Source organism: Anabas testudineus, chromosome 21 (assembly GCF_900324465.2).
Source record: "Anabas testudineus chromosome 21, fAnaTes1.2, whole genome shotgun sequence".
Classification (NCBI taxonomy): domain Eukaryota; kingdom Metazoa; phylum Chordata; class Actinopteri; order Anabantiformes; family Anabantidae; genus Anabas; species Anabas testudineus.
Window position 1 is genome coordinate 13,656,997 of NC_046629.1, and position 19,582 is coordinate 13,676,578.

Here is a 19,582-nt window from a genome sequence, read left to right on the forward strand (position 1 = left end):
TGTGGTTAATAGGAGTCATCCTGCTATACCATAGTCACCTGAGAAGACAGATACATATAGAAAGAAAATAGGATTGTTTTTCCTCCCATCTGTGTCTGGCAGGGAAGCATTTCTCATATATTGGCAGTTAGTGAGTTAAAACCTGCTTTGTCCTCTGCAAGCTGCAGACAATAGAGAGAGAGCTGTTAGGCTCAGATCAACTTCACCACTATTGGAGGATGGCTGCAAACAGCTATTTTCCACCCTATGAGTTCACCGCTTTCCTGTTAAAACACTCTGTTCGTCAACTGATTCTACATGAACGATCACTCTCGGGTTTCCAAACTGTCGTCATAGCAACATGGAAATTCTCATCACGGGCCGACCTTCAAGCCTGTTTATTAAACACCGCTTGGAAGGATTTAGATATTTGTAAAATATTCCTGCGAACTCCATAATTATCTCGTCTTTTGTTGTACATTCTTCAAGTGCAGGAAATAGGCCCAGCCTTGACTGTGATCTCAACTGGTCCATAAACAATTGGAGGTTAGCTAACAAACCCTTGAAGGAGGAAGTGCAAGTGATTGGTTGGAAGGACAGCACAACCACTGCAAGCGAAAGGTTGTTGTTCACACTAACATGAGTGGAAGGGGAATAACAAAAGAACAGACATTTTTATGTTACTAGTCTACCGGTTTGACTCAAGGTTTCCTGCACAGCCCTCCACTCTAGAGCCTGTGAGAAAAAGGACTTCATATTGTGCAAAGTAATCTGTCACCTCTTACTCTGGTCACACAGTACAACACTTTCCTATTAGATAAAACCTTGTTTAATAACATTTACTCTTTAAAAAAATGAGGTTATTACAATGGGTTTTATAAAGAATGCTCAGCACATCAACATGATTACCGTGGGTTACTCCAGAACCTTTGAATCCTGTCATGTGAATGGAGTAACAACCGGATATAAAACATTGAATGAAAGCACTCAGTATTGTTTGTTGCACTATTGTTACAGTAACGTCGTAAATCTTTGAATGCACAGAGAGAGGTTTTCTGTTGCATCAGTTACAGTAACATAAGATAGATAAAGCACTAAGCAGGCCAAATAATCTGTGTTACACACCACCTGCTTCAACAAAGACAAGCACATCCTATTTATATATGTAAACCAACCATTTATGTGGTTGTGCTTAACCAATTTGCAACTTCTAGCATTTAGCAATGCAAAGATTTAGTAGTACAAACATTATGAACCATGACCAGGAATTAAACTTGGAACATGGTTCCTGCAGATGAAATGCAGTTATTGTTCCCAAAAAACATTCTTAGATTACTAAAAATAAATTCTGCAATTGAAAAGGGGCTTTTCACACCAAGAAAGATGATCGACTTAATGGGCTCTTCTACAAGAGTTTTATATGAGGTTATAGGACAGAGGGACAACATCACTGGTAGGATAGGAGGTGTTCTGGTTAAAACAGTGGCATCGATACTCACTGGTTGTGTTAGCATTATACCGTATGTTGTGTTACTTGTGAACGTCAACATGTCAGTAGCTCATCTAAGAGAATATAAGAAAGAGCCTGAGAGAACAGGCTGAGGTCAATTTGTGTGGGAAATTTTACTGTCCAATCACAGACATAAGCAGATTCAAAGTGCTAGCCTGGGGCAGAGCCAGAGTTTCTAACTGAGGAGGACTAGCCACATGGCCCAACATGAAATTAAAAAAAGGATAACAAGTCTGATCTACCCATTAGTCTGCCATGGGGAAGGCAATGTCATTTTGGAAAGACTGATTTGTCCTCTGAGGCCACTTGTCCTTGATCCTTTCTATTATGACTGATGATTATATCCAGACACAGGCCTACATGCTGGCACAGCAGTGGTGGTTGGTAAACCTGTGTCCGTGTGTGTGTTTTTATCCCAGCAGTGTTGCCTAGAAATGTCAAGGCATGTTGGAGAGCGAAACCATTACTCTGAATTTACAATTACACCCCAGGCTCTGGATTTGACTAAACCTGAAACTAAAATACTAAAACAGACAAGACATTGCACATTCTCGTCAAATAAAAACACTCGTACCTTCTTCAAGCACATTAGAATTAAACCTTGGCTACCTATAGGTTTACAAATAACCTACATTAATTTAGCACGTCAGATCAGTGTGTAACACCGATTTACGGATTTGTGCAGAAAGCCTTCCTCTTGAGCCTTCAGAAACCCGTTTTTCCACTCCCTTTTCTGACAAATTGGTTAGAACTCTTTCTTTGCAATTAAAAGCTTGTCACATCAAACCAACAACCACCTGCTGTCTGAAATCATCTCCAGCAGCAGCTTTAATTGCACAGTGAGTTTACAATCATCTCATCAGAGTTACAGTCATTAACTTCCGTTATCGCTGTTGATTGAACCTTATCACTCTATTACTGATTTGCCATAGCAATCAAGTAATAATGAACATCTGGAGTAGAAGTAAATAAAGCCGAGTCACTCTTAGTTACACACAATTGTACATTTGCGTCCCTGGATGACCGGTATTTGATTAGGAGTAAAACATTAACAAGCAGCGTTTAAAGTCTACAGGAAGTTACTGCAAACGCTGGAGAGATTCTCCTCGTATTAAGATTTGTCGGTCAGAGGGTCAGCACTGTACCAAGACGAAAGATATTATTTTATGAATAGAGCAATATGTCAGACAGGAAACCGCCAACATTGTGGTGAGACAGGATTTAAGCCATGATACACTTTGCAGATAAGATGTCTGAGAGGGTCCCCTCTCCATAGCCGGTCTCCCTTTAGGTATATTAGACGCATCTGTATGCTACATCTAAATAGGGTACAAACGTCATGGTACAAGACAGCCATTTTAGTATGTTAATACTTTATAGGAAACACAAATACAGGTTGACATATCTAAAAAAAGAGCCAAATTAGGAATAGATCTTGCTGAGTGCTACACCAATGTCAACCTGTGAAGATTCATCGACTCTGACAAGCATTTAAAGACAGTGAGGGCTCAGGGCTGTCCCACAGTGCTGGAGTGCTTAAGCACTTTTCTTAAGGTAAGAACCCACAATTAAAATGATAATGATTAAATAATAGCTAAAAGGAATGGAAGAGGCAAATGTTCCTAGGGGCATAAACACATTTGTCTAATGGTGGCAAATTTCAAATACATTGATTTGTCCCACTAGTACAATTTCCCTCCTACCGGGGATCGAACCACAAACTTTCCAATTATTCTTCACACTTTTTACAGATTAGCCAAAGTCAAAGTCCGCTAGATTTAGTCAAACTGTAAAGACTATGATGTAAGCCCCCTTCCTTGCAAGCACTAGCCATGAATAATTTTGTACAGTTAAGGTGGTCTGCACCTCTGAATGCGCCCCCCCCCCCACCCCTGTCTCTAGGGCTTTCAAAAAGGCTCGACAAAAATGTAAATCAGTAACAGCTGTTACTGAGAAGCACCAAACACACACGTGCTTTAGATACAGACATGCAAGCATGGAAACACACGTACATGCTTGCAAATGTAAACTCTAAGTTAGCAACTTATTCTATAGAAAATACTATAGTTTTGTCATTAGCAGTTCAATGCTATACTAGGAAACCAGCAACACTTCCACTGAAATACAAAGACAGGCATATACGCATGGCTGTCACTTTGTAATATTTTAATAGATGACCTGAGGCCAAATGGAGATGTTAAACGATAAGAAAAGAATTTAGATGGGCTTTACACTAATGCAATTGCACAATACTGCTTTGCCAGAAGGTCTGACACCAGCTACTGTGTGTGATCCTTCAGCCAAACAATTACTTACAAACAAGAACTTAGTGTGATTTTTCTTTTTTCCCCATTGCATTTAACTCCTATGACGCTTTCTTCTGCTCTGTTGTTAAGAATAACATCATCATATTTTGCTATGTTGGGTTTTCGTGACTGTTTCAGGTTCCCTAATGAAGGAGATGGCACCTCTCCTGGCATGACATGAAACATAAAACTTTGCATAACAACCTCACCTTTGTTCAGGTTCCAGGAGCTCAGAGGCTGAATGCTTCTGCTAGTGTTATTATACTATTATTTCACCACATGCCCTAAAAGTACCTCAATAATGTTGACATGTGAAAATGTTTTGAGTATGATATTGAAATCCCACTTCTAATATTTATATATTTTTTTAGTTGATAAAAGGAAATAAAAAGGAATATAAAAGCATAGAAAAGAGATGAGATCTCAACTAAAATCACATACCCATTTTTAGACAATATTGTAATTGATCTGCTTTTCAAACAAACCGCACAAGAGTCCACTTCAAAATGGACCGAGACTCACCAGAGTTTCAATGAAAGCTTTCGCATCAACGTAAATGAAGCAAACCGAACAGGCAAACGCACAGCAATTCATCTGAACCACACCAAACAGCGTATGATATGGAGAGTCATGGTACTATTTATGTTCGTGGTAAGGTTTGGCTTGTTGTATCCTGGAATCTCAAACTCCAAGTCTCCATACCACTACATTCAAGATTCATTCAAAAACTGGTCTCAGTCGAGCTGCATGCTGATCTGAGCTCATCTCAATCGTTCCTATTGGAGCCGTGTGCTTCTACAGTGAGGAAACCCACTCAGAGGTACAAAATCATGACCATTATCATCATCAGGTCACCGGCTCTAAAACTTTGCCTCTTAAACCATAACAATGCAATTCTAATGCCAGCATCTGTTTGTGGCCAACTGGCTGGAGACCATGGGAACTAGGCTCTGTAGGGACAGGGAGGCACACTGTTACTGCACTTTCGATAAGATAAGTGCTTTGTAGTGCCGACATCTCATAACACTGCAGCTGGGTGACAATTAAGGTGGCCCCAGACTTAGAATGGAAGCATGCAAATCCACTGTAATGGTCCAATAATCAGCGTAAAATTGCTCGAAATTACGTTGGAAAGTTAATGCGTAGTATGTCCAGATTAAGTGGCAGCCAGCAGAACAGCTAATACTGTTCAATATGTCACTTTAAAATGAAAAATAAACACTAGAAATGCAGTGGAATTGTCCTTGAAGGTGGATTAAGACAAGCAGCTTAACATACATAAAATGGCAAATGTTGTAGCAGGTGATTTCATGATAGGACACCAAGAGGGTTGCAAGGGTATGAAGGCTCCACAACCCTTGTTCACACCCCAAACCGAATCAATAACTTCATGTTCAAACAGCGATCAAAGGTGCATCTTGACATTTACAAGCACGTTCTCGGAGGCTGAAGACACAGCTTTCGATTTGTCAACGCACCTGGCCGAGCAGCAGGGAGATTCCTCCATCAAAAAATACGCTGAAACCAGCAAAAGTCATCCACAACCAGTGGTCAAACTTCAATGACTCAATCTGTGTGGGTGGACTAAGATTACAGTCCTCCAGCCTCACGCCTACTAATATATCTGGGCTGGGTTTTTTGCTTTCGAAAACCACTGCATCCAAACACAAAATACAGAGTAACGTGAGCATCAAATAAGACCACACAAGAAAAAGTAATGAAGTGCGTCATGTGGAGCAGGATGCCACTCCAAAAATAAGAATGACATAGTTTAAAAAGTTCCTAAAGTAAGTGTGTTTATGCTCAGAAAGGTCAATTAAGGTTAGTCTGCTCTTTCTAAGGCTGCAGCACTGAATAGGGTAGAGAATAATGATTAATTATACTGATTAATCAACCAAATGTGCTATTAATGTTTGGCATTTGGACAGTTTGTTGGTCAATTAATATAATAATCAGGAAAACATGATTTTAATTGTTTGTGTTGACCATTTAACACCACTGGATTCGTTTCTGCGTGCAGTTCTTTTGCTGTAACGTTGACTTTTGTCGGTCGACTAATCGATTCATCGTTTCAACTCTGAACGCAATAATCGAGCACAGCGACTGTGACGTAGTGAAAAGTGAGGACATATACACACACACATGACGTCAGAGTGAAGCACCGTTTAGCTCCAGTCCACACGGAAAGTTGAAGTTTTGAGTTTAATGTCCAACTCGGAGCAACAACACGGGAAACGGAACAAGCACGGAGCGGTACGAGCTCTGCCCGCTGCCTGATGGACATGTCCCGACATTCCTCCCGACACGGTCCCACTAAAACTAAAACTCTCTCCTCGTTGGGTTCACTCCTCTCCGACAAGCGCGTCGGCGGTGACTAGGTCGCAATCAGTCAGCCCGTGAAGACTTCCCGAGGTCTTACCTGATCAATGGCCTGGACATGGAAGAGCCGGAAAAACTTTTCCCAGTCTTCCAGCGTATCTCCACACGGACTCGGTCCCCACTTGATCCTCCAAGGTAGGATACGGGACGCCGGGCTCCTCCTCCTCCTCCTCCTCCTCCGTCCCGCATGAGGTCACCGTCGGCGGGGGAGGCACAGCAACGCCCCCCCTCCTCCTCCTCCCTGCGCCTCATCAGGCCTGTGATGCAGAGTGCATGAGGACTGCTAACCTGCACATGTTGTGCAGTGCAATGCATAGATGACATGTACTGGTGCCTGTATGCAGAGGTGTTTTAGACTTGCTTTTCATAGTTATACACTTATATACTGAGTGCATTGTCCTGCTCTCCTTTAATCTGTTTACTGTATGTGTGAGTGTCACAGCCAATCGACTTCAATATACGCTGTGTAAACTAAATAAGCAAATAAGCATGATCTCTGCATGTTCGTTAAGCATTTAGCCTAATCACTAAGAACTTAGTTTTATTCCCTGATTGCATTGTTCTTAACTCTCTAGGAAGTTCAGAAGAAGTTATGATCCAGCAAAACACTGCTACAGACTAAACAATGAGGGCAGCTGAAAGCTGGTTACTTACATTTCCTTCATTGATTAACTAGTTGGCTTAGAATTAGTCACAAATAAATAATTCATTAAAGTAACTATAGATTGATGAATAATGGAAAATGTCTTAATTCTGCCTCCATGTCATGTGAAAATATCACTCACATTAAAACACGTTTTACTCCTCTGAATTGATTGTATATCTGTAGTTACTGGCTACTTTGCAGATCAAGATTTTTAATGCAAAGCATAAAGCTGCACATAAAATATGATGCATTGCTGCATTAAAACCTCCGAGGGTATTAAAAAAATAACATGGCACCACCTGGACTGGCTGCATTAAAACGCTGCTTCACATTAAAGTTTTACTACCCTGGAAGGGGACGTTCTTTTTAAGGAACACATTGAATCTTATGTTTGAATCATTTCCTTATAGATTTATCAACCATGCTATGCAACTTCCTCCCCTAGTACTCAGTAGTCTTTGGCGACCTCATGAGGTTACAAGATTGTATGCGCCTTTATATTTCATGAGCAAAAATGTGTCTCACAAAAGATGTTCAACAGAAAATCACAGATTGTTGTGATTTTTAGTCTTAGTCTGTTCTGCAAATAGATTATCTTTATAATTTCTCATTAAAACACGTTGCTGCATTTTGCCACAGTGATAGGAGTCCATTTTGGGACTGCAATCCACATCTTGTCAGTCAGCGCTTCTCAGTGTGAGGCGGTCAGCGTACAGTGTTTTTTCAGCAGCCTGGTGGGCGTCGCAGGGTCAGCGAGGCTCTTCAGATGGCTGGGGAATGGGCAGACACTGGCAGTGAAATGCACCATGTCTGCAAGTCAGAAGACCACCAACTGCTCCACTCCTCAAACAGAGCCAAAGAGGTCTCTGAACCTCACACACAGATGGTATCAAAGGCATGTGCGAACAGCATGAGCATCACAGAGAATTTAAGGTCGGCACATTGTGTTTACAAGGCTATCATTACGTACTTTGTTAGAGGAGGAAAAAAAAAAAAAAAGCAGCAGATATTGTTTGTGGACTTTGTGATGCAAACAAAAGGCCCATGTATGAACACACAGGCATGACACATGGCACATAAGGTGAGACACTGAACAGTGTCTCTGTGATGGGAAAATCAAATTTCAATTAAATTTTAAATACTGCATATCATGAGTTGATAAAGACATTAAACGTGGTTTAGGATTAAAAGATATGCAAGTGTAAAGTGTATACAGTAGTTGATTTTCAATTAGCTGCATATATTTTATTGCCTTAAAACAAAAAAAATAAATAAAGTAATTCACTTTGAACGAAACCATTATAAAAGTTAATAGTACCACACTATGAAAAACATTTAAGTCCATGAGGCTCCTTCTTTACAAGCCTACAACATAAGCAAGCAACAAGTCACTGGTGCCTTTTAACCATTTATTTTAATGCACAGGAAAAACTATTGGAAGCAGTGAGTATAAAAAGGTGCATACAAATTATTTCAAGCCCTTCAGACAGTTTATTAAAGTTTATAAATGGCTACTTGCTGCCACCTCGTGGCGAGTGCTGCTTACTGCAAGACAGTAAATAAGATGCGGTAGCTCTGCAGTACAGTGATGCCATGCAATTATTTAATTTCAATCCAATAAGTGCCAAACATTGAAACAGTACATAGTGAACACTACATAGGGGGAAAAACAAGTCTTGAAAAACCTCACTTTACAACCTCCAAAAGCGCATTTTAAAACATACCCAAATGCATCTGCTGGAAAGAAAAGACAACTACACAAGTCCTCTTGCAATTCTAGAGCAGGCCCATTAAATGCTGGTTTACAATATCACAAACAAGCACAGTCTGAAAAGCAATAATTCCCCCTTTGTATGCAAATAGAGGGTTTTATCAACCCTCCACAGACAACCTGTCAGTCCCCACATTTGTCTGACACCTCACGCTTGCCTTTACCAGTTGACATATCATGGTCCCCCCCCCCCCCCTCCCCCTCCCTCTTGAACACATGTTCAATACTTCCTCGGCTGCTGGATGACAAAGGTGCGGTGTGAGTGGGGCTTCTCCACCGCGGGGTGCACCTTGCTGTGCCTCACGCTCACCGGCGTCTCCGGAAAGTCGTGGCTCAGCTGTGGATGAAATCAGGGTTTTTATTATCTACATCGGGCCTCGGAGGCACTTTCCACTAATCCAGTTTGTTCAGACGGGATCAAGTTGAAAAGCAGAGCAGTGACTGAGGCTTTTGATTTACCTTGTCAAGAGTTCCTGCCAGCAGCATGCTGACTTGTTGCATCCTGTTGGAGGTGGCAAGGGACCTGCTGCAAGATCACAAGATTCAAATGAGTTTCACTTCACTTCAGAGAGAAGTTCAGTAATGTGCATGCTCAAATCAAACCGGTTCTCGACATCCTAACACCTGATCAGGATCTGATCCTTTATATGTCTTTAGAGAGCTTCAAACACACTCGTATCCTGCAGATGCAGACTGTAGGACTACCTCAGCTTTTCCGATCTCCTCGTCTCCTTCTCTGGTGTCCCATGGGTGGCACTCTCCTCCAAACTTTTCTTCACCACCCGTTTACCTCCTGCCTTCACTGTTGAATCAGACCAACAGTAGAAGTTAAAGTTACTTTGGTTATGAAAATAAATACAATACACTTACTTGATGAAGTTGCACCTCATCTGGAAAGAAAACACTTCTACTACACAAGTTTACAGTCAATCTAATTTGTATCTGGTGTTACAGGGCGTCTATGTAAGCTCGGATAAATCTGAAACAAGAGGATTCAGTAAGAAACACAGAAGGCCTTCTCTGTTCCGCGTTTGTTCTTTTGTTGCAGAGCCGTGAAAACCACACAAGTGAACTTCACGCATTAAACCAAGCGGCGACAACGCGGTGCTACGTTCACGGACCCCGCAGGCCCCGAGTTTTAGATCAAGACGCGAGGACGAGCGACAGGCGAGAAGGATTTGTCGATGCAACCAACATGACGATTACACGACGGCAACGCAGCAATCCGTCCCCTGAGGACTTTAAAAGTTAGTGAAACACTTGAGGGTTTGTCTCCCGTCTCCGAGTCCAGCAGTGAAACGAGCGACGCTTCGGTCGAGGTTACCTGCAGGAGGGTGGCCAGCTTTCAGCAGAGGACTCTCCTGTCCTCCACATTTCGACAGTTGCTGCACCATTTTTTTTTTTTTTTTTTTGGAAAACTTTCCGGAGAAATGCACAGAAAGCAACAATAACAACAACAATATAAAAAGAAAAAGCTGCGTCCGACGCCCACGCTGTTGTTTTTATGCTCCAACGCTGATGACGTCCTGCGGGGCTGCAGGAAGAGAAACGCCCATCGCGTTTCCTTTTTCTTTTCTTTTCTTTTCTTTTTTTTTATTATTATTATTCACACATGATGAGCGAAGTGAAACCAGAAACAGCGACAGAGCCTCTTTGTAACGCACAGTCTTTTAATTTTAGGTTTTGTTCAGCCTTCCGCCCTCTTATTTTGAAATATGATGTGATGTATATGATGCCCTCCATGATCTAATCAGCCAAATAACATCCCAACACCTGGGGATGTTTAACCATGTGTGTCATCTGGTTTAAACCCTGTGTGCTTATAGAATGAGTTTAGCTGCTGTCAGGAGGTGAACTGCATGCTCCATCTTAAGCCCTCACCACATCAACAGAAGATTACATGCACACTCTGTTTAACTGGTTTTGCATCTTGCATTCTCACAGCTCTTGTGTCAAATTGTGATACACACAAAGCTGCTGCTGCTGGTGAAGGAGGCATGTGTAGTGAACCTAATATTTAATTGGACTCATTAATAAGTGGTCCACATGAACACCTTTTATTTTGCAAGATCTGCTTACCTTAGTGAAAGTTAAAGTGTACTTAGTTAAAGTGAGATTTATTTTCATCCTAAAATAAAAATATGTCCGTCTTTCTGCTCTGTTCTTTTTCTACTTATGTCTTTTAAACATGATATAATAAATCCTTTTCCCATTTGAGGTGAATAGATGCAGCCCTTTGAGCTGTTCATGTTCATAACCTGTGCGCACGGAAACATGGCAGTAAACAGGAAGTGTAAAAAATGTTTGCACTACATCTGTGAAAAAATTCAATTACACAGCACTCGTACAAAACAAAACTGACCTTTTTATTTTTTTAACATGGTTCTGTTATGATGCCATCATCTGTCCACATATTTCTGCATATATTTATATATCTATAGAGATTTAACATGGCACAAGTTCCTTTTTTTAAACCAGTGCTGATGAGTGTAAACCAAGTAACATGTTTTATTTCCCTCAGTATTTACAATAAAATAAAAGAAATGTACAAGACTCCATGGCATAACACAGCTTTAACATTAAGTACAGGTACAATTTGATCCCTCTGTACAAACTAACATTAGATTACTACTTTTTAGTTTTATTTTTTAATTTTTATTTTTTTCCAGACATGAGTTGGTGATCCATTTTGGCTTCAGCACATACATTGTTCCCCCATCTTGACTCTTATCGCAGACCCTCACTCACATGACTCACACCTTTCACCATGCTATCACAGCTAAGAGTTTTATAAAGAAAATAAAACTGACATCTAGACAGAGCAGGATGCACATTTCCTATTGGCAGTGTCCAGATTTGTCCATCAACAGACCCCCAGCATGATTCCATCTTCCTCTACTAAATAGAAAAAAACTAAACATTTCTTGATTTCCTTCTTTGGCACACATTCCATCTTTCCATCTGCCATGTTTTTTTTTTCAGTTTTGCCCCATTTCCAACAAATTCACTTTTAAACATACACACTCATAAAGCCAAGTTCATGAAAATAAAGTTTTTGTGTGCTTCCTGGCTTTTTGCCTCTGCTGCAGGATGAAGATGCCCTTCCTCCCACCCTGAAAGGAGAATCAGGGACAAAAGGAGTTCTTGAACGCGACACAGGAGGCTCTGCAGACCTAAACCCAGGAGTCAGGAGAGCCAGGATACTGCTCTGCCCTGTAGGAAGGCCTCCGTGTGCTAGCATAGAAGTCCACATAGTTGGTGGTTGATTTCAGTCCGTGAGGTTGCGAGCTGTAGTCGACTGTCGGTGGGTAGGTGATGACCTCCTCCAAGTAGGAGTCGTCATAACCGTGGGGATGCTGCAGGTATATTCTGTATGTATCGTAGTTCCTCCTCCCCGGATCCTCTGTGTAATACGCAGGCTGTAAGGAAAAAGAGGCATGTTGGCTCTGGTGAACTGGAATATGATTAGCAACTGCCTGTGGAAACTCATTAATTGTACTTAAAGTCACAACACGTGTACACAGAAGGCTGTATCGTGAGTAGCATGTTAGCAACAGCTGCTGCTGCTGCTGCTGTGTGTTAATGCAGGAGGCATTCAGGCACAATACCGGAGTGTTTGGGCAAAACATCCTTCCCAAAATGGCACTTGCCTTTGTGCTGAGAGTTAAATGAGATGGATACCACTCTCATGACTGGACTTTAAGCTACAGTTGGCAAAGCTTATAGCACAGTTTTGTGACAGAGAGAAACAAATAGCCTGGCTCGGCCCAAAGGTAGAACACACCTCTAAAATACACATCAAACAGTTATGTCATTTGTTTAATCTGTGTAAACAGAGAGATCAAAATATCAAGTTATGGTTCGGACGATATGACATTGACTGAATATCAACCAAATCAAACTCAAGAGGAAACAGACTAAGTCTATTTCCTGATATTTCAAACCGTCCTTTCTCTGGTCACTATTGCAAAAGAAACAGCTTCAAGGTGACTGGTAGAAATTCAGGAAATACGTTGACCACTGCCTCCACACATTAACTGGCCTAAATGTGATGATATGAAGGACACCAGAAAACACCCCCATTGCCTCCCTCCTGCCTCCTTCTCTCTGTGCCCATTATCTGAATGGGCACACATGGATGTGTCCCGCAGTGACAGGTGCCTGAGACGCACCCAGACTATCCCAATCCCAGCAGTCACATTCACTCTCGCTCAGACAATAGCTGATGTGCTGGGTCATTGCCAGCATCGCCATTTATTCGCGGTGGAATACGTGTCAGTCTCTTTGTATTAGGCAAGTGGGGTGGAAGAGCTGGTTGTCCTCGCCTAGTTTATACAGCCCAGAGGAGAGATCCCAAACAAGGGCCTTGCATCAATACTATCCAACACTTCATAAAAAAAAAAAACATTGATCTCACACATTGTCTTTTTGGTCGTACATGGAAAAATGATCATGTTGTGATTTTTAGGAGTAATATGGAATTTAATGTGTTCTATTAAACTATATCATAAAACAATTTATTGTTTAGCCTTATGAAAAAAAGGCGTGATTGGTTTTATAGTGCCGGCCAGACAGAGTAAGCAATGTGCTGACATTTTATTAAAAGTGCTAAATTAGCATTATTAGAATATATAAGAATCATTAGCTGCAACCTTGTTACAAAGGTTGAACTCTGTTACTTCATGTTGTATGTAGTCCCAGTGATGCTGTTACATACAACATTTATTCAGTGTTACTATATTCACCTGTGTTCTTTTGGGCTCCTCTCTTGTGGGGGATGGGTAGTAATATGGAGAAGGCTTTCCAGACCCTGGAAAAACAAGTAACAATAAAGAGACAGCCGAAATAACGTATGGGGATACAATGCACGTACACTTCTTTTGACATGAGTCAAAAAGTCCTCAGAGGGTAAATGTCTGTAGTTATACTGAGCAGGATCCAGAAGCACCAAGTTTTTGCCGAAGAGAAACAACACCAAATAATATAGTTGGCCTCTGCTATTCTATTGTTTACATAACCCATGGGGTGGGTATTTTGTTTGGCACTTTATGCAACCAGTAGAATCCTAAAACTCAATTTCCACTCTGCTATGTAATACATGAACTGTCGAGACTGCAGCTCATTTTGTTTACTTTACCCTCCCCTTGCTCTCGCCAACCAGTGTAGGCTGGTGAGAGCTTCTGTCTGTCTCTAGTATGTCTGCGTGCCCACGCACTGCCCCTGTCTGCATGCTGGAACTTGTGCCCGTTAACAAAGGCACCATTGTAATGTCTGTTGACCACTGCCTGGTTGGTCCTTTTTACTTCTGTGCAGACCATTTCCAGTATCAATCCAGCTCTAAGGTCCTGTGAAATAAACTGACTGACTGTGTCTGGGTTGGCAGGCTTCATTGGAGATAATAGGAGAAGGCTGTCTTGGCAGGGAGATGAGACTGGCAATGGAATCTGCCTAGAGCGTTATGAGGAATAAAATAGATAAGGCATTGCACAGAAAGGACCAGAGGGTCACCTGCAGTCTGGTGCAGATAGTGGATATGCTTTCATGAGATTTTTAAAGAGTACAGATAGCTTTCAGATCGGTGCATTGTTGAGTACCTGTATACTGGTTTTTATGTATATTGTTGTCCCCTTGGTAATTATAAAATTGCATAGTTGACTGCACTCTCTGGTAATCTCTGACACTGTCTCTATGCTCTTTGATGCCCAGCATCGCAGGAGACGACGTGGCACTCGCAGCTGCAGAAAGAAAAACACATTTCCACATTAAATTCCTGAGGTTTTCCTGTTTCACTGGTGCTGTCCATTTTGATTTGGCGGGGCGTACGGGTAAAAGAACATACCAGGGTGGTTGACTGGGGACATTTGAATGGTGCTGGTGGGAAGGGTGGGCTGGGACTTGAACCTGTCCCGTTCAAGTGTTGACACCGGAGTAAGGAAATGGTTTTGGTTCCATCCATCCTGTTTAGTAAGTCAGAGAAGAAAGAAAAAGTGGAGGTTCGAGCAGCTAAGACACATCTGTGGCATTTATAAAAATGCTTTCGCTTTGGTCACGGAGGGAATACTTAAAACATTCCTGTGCTGTTAAAAGGAACAGTTCGTTTTCTTTCAACTGCCTAGACCTTTATAAGACAAATGTTTATGACAAATGTTTTCTTTCACAGTTCAACTGTAAGACCTCCTTGTATTAGAAACATACATTATTCATCAGCCTGCAGAGACATTAGATGGTGACTGCTGTAACCGTACCATGACAACCTGCTGTTATCAATGCAAATTCCCTTACTTTTTTATAGATGGTGCGCAGATCCCGGTACTGCCACAGAGTGTTCAGCACCTGAGCAGCTGCCTTAACCACCTTCATGGAGTACCTGGAAAACAGACAAACATGTAAACATGCCTTTTGAATACTCTTGAATGATTTTAACCCAATTTTAAATTGCACTGTAAACATTACAGGGAAGTGTGAGTGATGGAGGAGAGTGTGTCCTCAGTGTATTTTAACCTGGAACATTACTGAATATATAGCAGGCTAGAAATAGCTACTGCCATCATTCCACAGGGACATAAAACCTCAATGCACACAAACCACCTTTTCTATAGCTATGGCTTCTCCTTGTCCAAGCATTTCAATGCATGTGTTTCTGTGTACGTGTGCGATTTTGTGTAAAACCCTTCTTGCCCAGTGCCACATGCAGCTGATGTTTCTGTGCGCATTTGAAACATGTTAGTGATTGGGGTTTGTATCTGGGTGTACCCTCCACCCTTGCAAAAAGCTTATCGACAAATACACGCTGCTATAGCACACCTGTCTCCTCTGCCCTTGGTGATGTTGACCAGCTTCTCGATGCCGCCTGTGTCGGCCAGGGCCTTAGCGTTCTCCATGTTTTTGCTGGTGACCTCGTGCAGGGTGCAACAGATGGCTGCCACGGTTTCATCTGACAGCAGCGTGGTGTTTCCCCCAGGGAGACGGTTGACCAGGTCCCTCATTGCATATTTCCCTGAGAGGGAGGAGTGAAAAGTGAAACATGTGGTTAAAACGTTCCAACATGGTTTATAGGAAGAAGGTTATGCCCAGACAGGAGAGGGCGAAGTTGCCACACAAACAATTAGTCAATTTTTAACTTAATGTATAAGTGAATGTCTGTCAGTGTGACCTGAACTACATTATGTACTTCCAGAATACTGAGAGATATTTATTGTGCTTGAGACTGCAAGTTTCCCTAAATTACATTATGTTATCATTGCAAGGGCGAGTGTGTGCACTGTGGCATTAAAAAAAGAATTGTTTCCCCTATCTCCTTGAGCAGGGCAGCCCAACCGAAAGACCAGAAAGCACGCAGCACAAACTCCCTCTCTCTCTCTCTCGCACACATACACACAACAAAAAGCATCTTCATCACTGGAGCTCCTCCCCAACTATGCCTAGAGGCGTAAGCCCTGCTCAGCTGAAACTGCAGGTCCTCATTAATTCCACACAGAGATCACATAAAAACTTGTTTTTTTTTTTGTAAAACAAAATAGTTTCAGGGGTTGGAGTGAGATGAAATGGAAAATAAAAACATTAATATTACAAAATACCCCAAAAGATATTACATACAGCGTTTAACCATATTAATGTCGTCAGATAAATTTATGCAAAACATGAAACTGTCTGGGATGTAATGTAATATCCATACACAGTTAAATGCCACAAAACACATCTATTTGGTATTAGTATAACTGAGATTCATGATTTTTCATTCACAAGGAACCCCTAAGGCACATTTCCAAGATGGCATCAGTCTTGCTGGTGCAAAATCCGCAGGAGCTACCGTTTATTGTTAAACTGGACAAAGGTAAGAACAGTAGCTGCAGTGTGACTACTAACCTATGAGCTCTTTGTTCCTGACATCCAGCGCCATGTTTCTCAGTGCGGTGGCAACTGAACACACCACCCTGTCATTATCCATTCGCAGCAGCTCCACTAGGATGGGCAGTCCTTTCTCTTTACGCACTGCTGCACGAATGTATGCTGCAAACTGTGCACAGGAAAGGATTACACCTTCAAAATGATCTCGACACCTCACAGGAGATGTAGCATGTGTGATTCCAAGTAAAACTTGTGTCTGCTTTGACTGACACATAGATGTTAAATCCTCTTTGTCTCCAAGGATATCACATTTAACATTGTACATAAAATCAAAAAATAATCTATGTATCTGCTGTGCACACAGACAGTGGTACTGTACCTTCCAGTTGCCAGCTGACAGATTCTGAAGGGACCCAGCAGCACCCTCTAGAGTCGCTGGATTTGAGCTCTCAGCCAGTAGTGTCAAGTAATGCTTAACCACTGCAGGGTGCCACAGCATCTCTGCACCCTTGGGGGACTTGGAGAAGCCAGGAATTGGTCCAACGCCGTCCCACTGGACGAACAACCACAGTGTTTAGTTTAATACAGGTCATTTTTCAGAGCGCTGGAACTTTTTAGATAAATATGACCACAAACAATAGGACACAGATAGATTGTGTGGTTTTCTGAGTGTGGTTACATAAATGTCTGACATACATTATATTGATTTTGACTATAAATATGGACAATGTAAACTTCCTGCTAATTAACATGCACTGAGCCTCTAGTAAGAAGTGTAATCCTTACTGTTTCTTCCTGTAAACTCTTTTTTTTCTTTTTTTTCTTCCTGCCCCAACAGCTGGAATCCACCTCTTTACTGGGGGACTCGTTGCCAAGTAACCCGTCCAGCTCCTGACCCCCAGTCAGCCGGGACGGAGGCATCTCCAGCTCCAAACGGTACGACAGGTTCCTTAGAGTACAAATGCAGTTCTCCACAATCTGGTGGCAAGCAGAAGGGGTTTGGGTGGGCTGTTACAACGGCGGCTTCCTAAATCACCATGACAAAAGCTATAATACAATAAACTCTGAGGTGGGTTACAGTATCTGCAGCCAATGTGTGGCACACAGGCCTGATTTTCGCTGTGTTACAAATCAATTATATAGGGAACCCAAGGGTCTGTAGCTAGAAAGAATATCTGGACCGGAGCAAATGGATTTTATTCCACGCTGTTTGAGCTCTGTACAGGCTTTGCTTCGCAGAATGTCAATGACATATATGTTTGACGAAAATTAACAGGCTCTTAGGGGAGGCAATCTCCATGTTACCGATGAGCCACTTGACTTTTAAAGTGCACAGATGCGTGTCTAGAAGATGTGTTTTAATTTCTACTGCTACCATATACTGTATACCTGTCCTATGTGGTAGTGTGTTGGATTCTTAAAGTCCACTGTTGTGTATTTATGGGTTGTGCTTTGGGTGAAAAAGTATATGAAACAGTGGCTGCTGGCTGCTGCGAGGGTAATTTAGACTCAGGCACTAAAATGATTCAAACAAGGTAAGTAGGATTCTTCCCCAGAGCCTTTTATCATGTGGCTGCATGTTTTCCTTCTGGCTAAGTGTGTGTCTGTGTGACTTTGTGTGTACCTTGCTGTCGAAGTCAGAGGTGTTTACACAGGCTTTGATTACGTAGAGCAGTGAGTCGACCAGGCCCTCACAAGTGCGCATCTGTTTTCTAGCCTCCTCGCCAGCTGAACTCAGGTTCCTTTTACACACACACACACACACACACACACACACACACACACACACACACACACAAATTCAGCCTTTGATTTGGGCCTTTGCTCAACAAACAAATGAGCATACGCAAACACACAAAATGACAGCTCTTTGTGTATGTGTGTATGTGTGTGTGTGTGTGTGTGTGTGAGTGCGTGTGTCCCCACTTTAATGTGTAATGTGGGTTTTGCCATCCCCGTACACCATCAATAATGTATGAAGTGTGTGTGTGGTCTGACTGGAGTCATTCTAACTCTTTGCTACTTTGCTGGGTAAATAAGGAGTCAACTTAGTGTGTACACACACACACACACACACACACACACACACACACACACACACACACACACACACACACACACACACACACACACACACACACACACACACACACACACACACACACACACAGATAACCACACCTATGCATATATTTGTGCAAAAACATACACAACACGCACACACAGTGCGACTGGCTGTCACCAATTAAAGGCTGAGCTCTACACGCAGAACGATGCCTTCAAAAGAAGAAGCCCCATGAGAGAAGCTAGGATTATTAAATCAGCTTTGACTGTAATAGTCTATGAAATGATGTTACCTTTGAAAAAGAGACATGATAAATCAAAAATCTAGCTATCAGACTAAACCATGCTCAATTACCACTAATTTATTTATCATTTTGTTTTTTTGTATAAAAGCCAAAACTTAAAAAGCTAAAATGCAGACTATTCTCATGCTGTCAGCCATGAAGCCATGACCTTTAATTAGTTTTTTATGTTTATGTTGGACCAATCTGATATTATATTTTATTCAATGATGACTCAATGATGATTTGCAGAGGAGCCACAGTATAAGCTAATTTGCCACTATGTGTAGTAGCATCAAATAGCCACAGTGGGGGGCCAGTGCCAAGTGTGTGCATCAGGTGGTTTACCTCAAACAGCCTGTGGTGTTTCTCAGCACCAGGGAGGAGTGAAACTTCAGTTTGTGGTCGTCATCGAAGGTGGAGCTGCTCCATCCAGAGTGAGGGATGATCACAGTGTTGGTCAGAGTTGTTAAGGCGTCCCGAATGATTGTCATCTTGACGGCGTCACATGACGACAGGTTCCACAGCACCCCTGTGGAGACAGGCACATGCAAACACGGGCACTGAGAAACAGGCACACAACCCCCCCCCAATGATGTCAGCTGTCATGTGCAGTTAGCCTAACCCAACAGAGAAACTAACAACTTGTGCTTTTAATAGCAGTTTGGGAGGATGGGTCCATAAAACAAACACATTCAAACGAGCAGAGGCAGACATAACAAAACCCAAGTGAAAATACTGCTTTTCAGAAATGAAACCGCAACTCTAGCATCGAGGCATGAGACATTCAAATCAAAT

General features: G+C 42.0%; 3 protein-coding genes across 8 annotated transcripts in view; all 3 read right to left on the bottom strand.

Annotated features, from left to right (window-relative positions):
• The window catches only part of tanc1b (tetratricopeptide repeat, ankyrin repeat and coiled-coil containing 1b), an 88,438-nt gene extending 82,105 nt beyond the window's left edge, over nucleotides 1-6,333 (bottom strand). For both annotated transcript variants that reach the window (XM_026376018.1, XM_026376017.1), the window contains exon 1: nucleotides 6,215-6,333. The gene's annotated coding sequence lies outside the window, so the exon portion shown is untranslated. The remainder of the gene's footprint in view (nucleotides 1-6,214) is intronic.
• A 1,882-nt stretch (nucleotides 6,334-8,215) lies between these two features.
• dap1b (death associated protein 1b) lies at nucleotides 8,216-10,149 on the bottom strand. 2 transcript variants are annotated; one of them, XM_026375571.1, is made up of 4 exons: nucleotides 9,916-10,149; nucleotides 9,297-9,393; nucleotides 9,051-9,114; nucleotides 8,216-8,928 (listed from the first exon to the last, which is right to left on the bottom strand). In XM_026375571.1, exons 1-4 carry the CDS (start codon nucleotides 9,983-9,985, stop codon nucleotides 8,812-8,814), a joined length of 348 nt encoding a protein of 115 aa, XP_026231356.1. In that variant the 5' UTR covers nucleotides 9,986-10,149; the 3' UTR covers nucleotides 8,216-8,811. The 2 variants fall into 2 exon arrangements, with proteins under 2 accessions (XP_026231356.1, XP_026231355.1); XM_026375570.1 differs by having other exon boundaries at nucleotides 9,051-9,117; nucleotides 9,916-10,146.
• Nucleotides 10,150-10,936: 787 nt separating this feature from the next.
• The window catches only part of LOC113173731 (plakophilin-4), a 62,367-nt gene continuing 53,721 nt past the window's right edge, over nucleotides 10,937-19,582 (bottom strand). For all 4 annotated transcript variants that reach the window (XM_026377252.2, XM_026377253.2, XM_026377254.2 and 1 more), the window contains 11 exons: nucleotides 19,133-19,316; nucleotides 18,064-18,181; nucleotides 17,226-17,417; nucleotides 16,819-16,992; nucleotides 16,458-16,608; nucleotides 15,396-15,588; nucleotides 14,874-14,958; nucleotides 14,431-14,548; nucleotides 14,186-14,326; nucleotides 13,337-13,401; nucleotides 10,937-12,010 (listed from right to left, as the gene is read on the bottom strand). In XM_026377252.2, coding sequence (XP_026233037.1) covers nucleotides 11,765-12,010; nucleotides 13,337-13,401; nucleotides 14,186-14,326; nucleotides 14,431-14,548; nucleotides 14,874-14,958; nucleotides 15,396-15,588; nucleotides 16,458-16,608; nucleotides 16,819-16,992; nucleotides 17,226-17,417; nucleotides 18,064-18,181; nucleotides 19,133-19,316 — 1,667 coding nt within the window. In that variant the 3' untranslated portion in view covers nucleotides 10,937-11,764. The remainder of the gene's footprint in view (nucleotides 12,011-13,336; nucleotides 13,402-14,185; nucleotides 14,327-14,430; nucleotides 14,549-14,873; nucleotides 14,959-15,395; nucleotides 15,589-16,457; nucleotides 16,609-16,818; nucleotides 16,993-17,225; nucleotides 17,418-18,063; nucleotides 18,182-19,132; nucleotides 19,317-19,582) is intronic.

Bases quoted from the DNA above. Each gene is read 5' to 3' on its own strand.
- dap1b (XM_026375570.1), bottom strand. From the start codon at position 9,985: ATGGTGCAGCAACTGTCGAAATGTGGAGGACAGGAGAGTCCTCTGCTG. The intron at 9,394-9,915 runs GTAACCTCGACC...CTGATTCAACAG, and splicing joins AGCTGGCCACCCTCCTGCAG to TGAAGGCAGGAGGTAAACGG. The intron at 8,929-9,050 runs GTAAATCAAAAG...TTTCATCCACAG, and splicing joins TGGCAGGAACTCTTGACAAG to CTGAGCCACGACTTTCCGGA.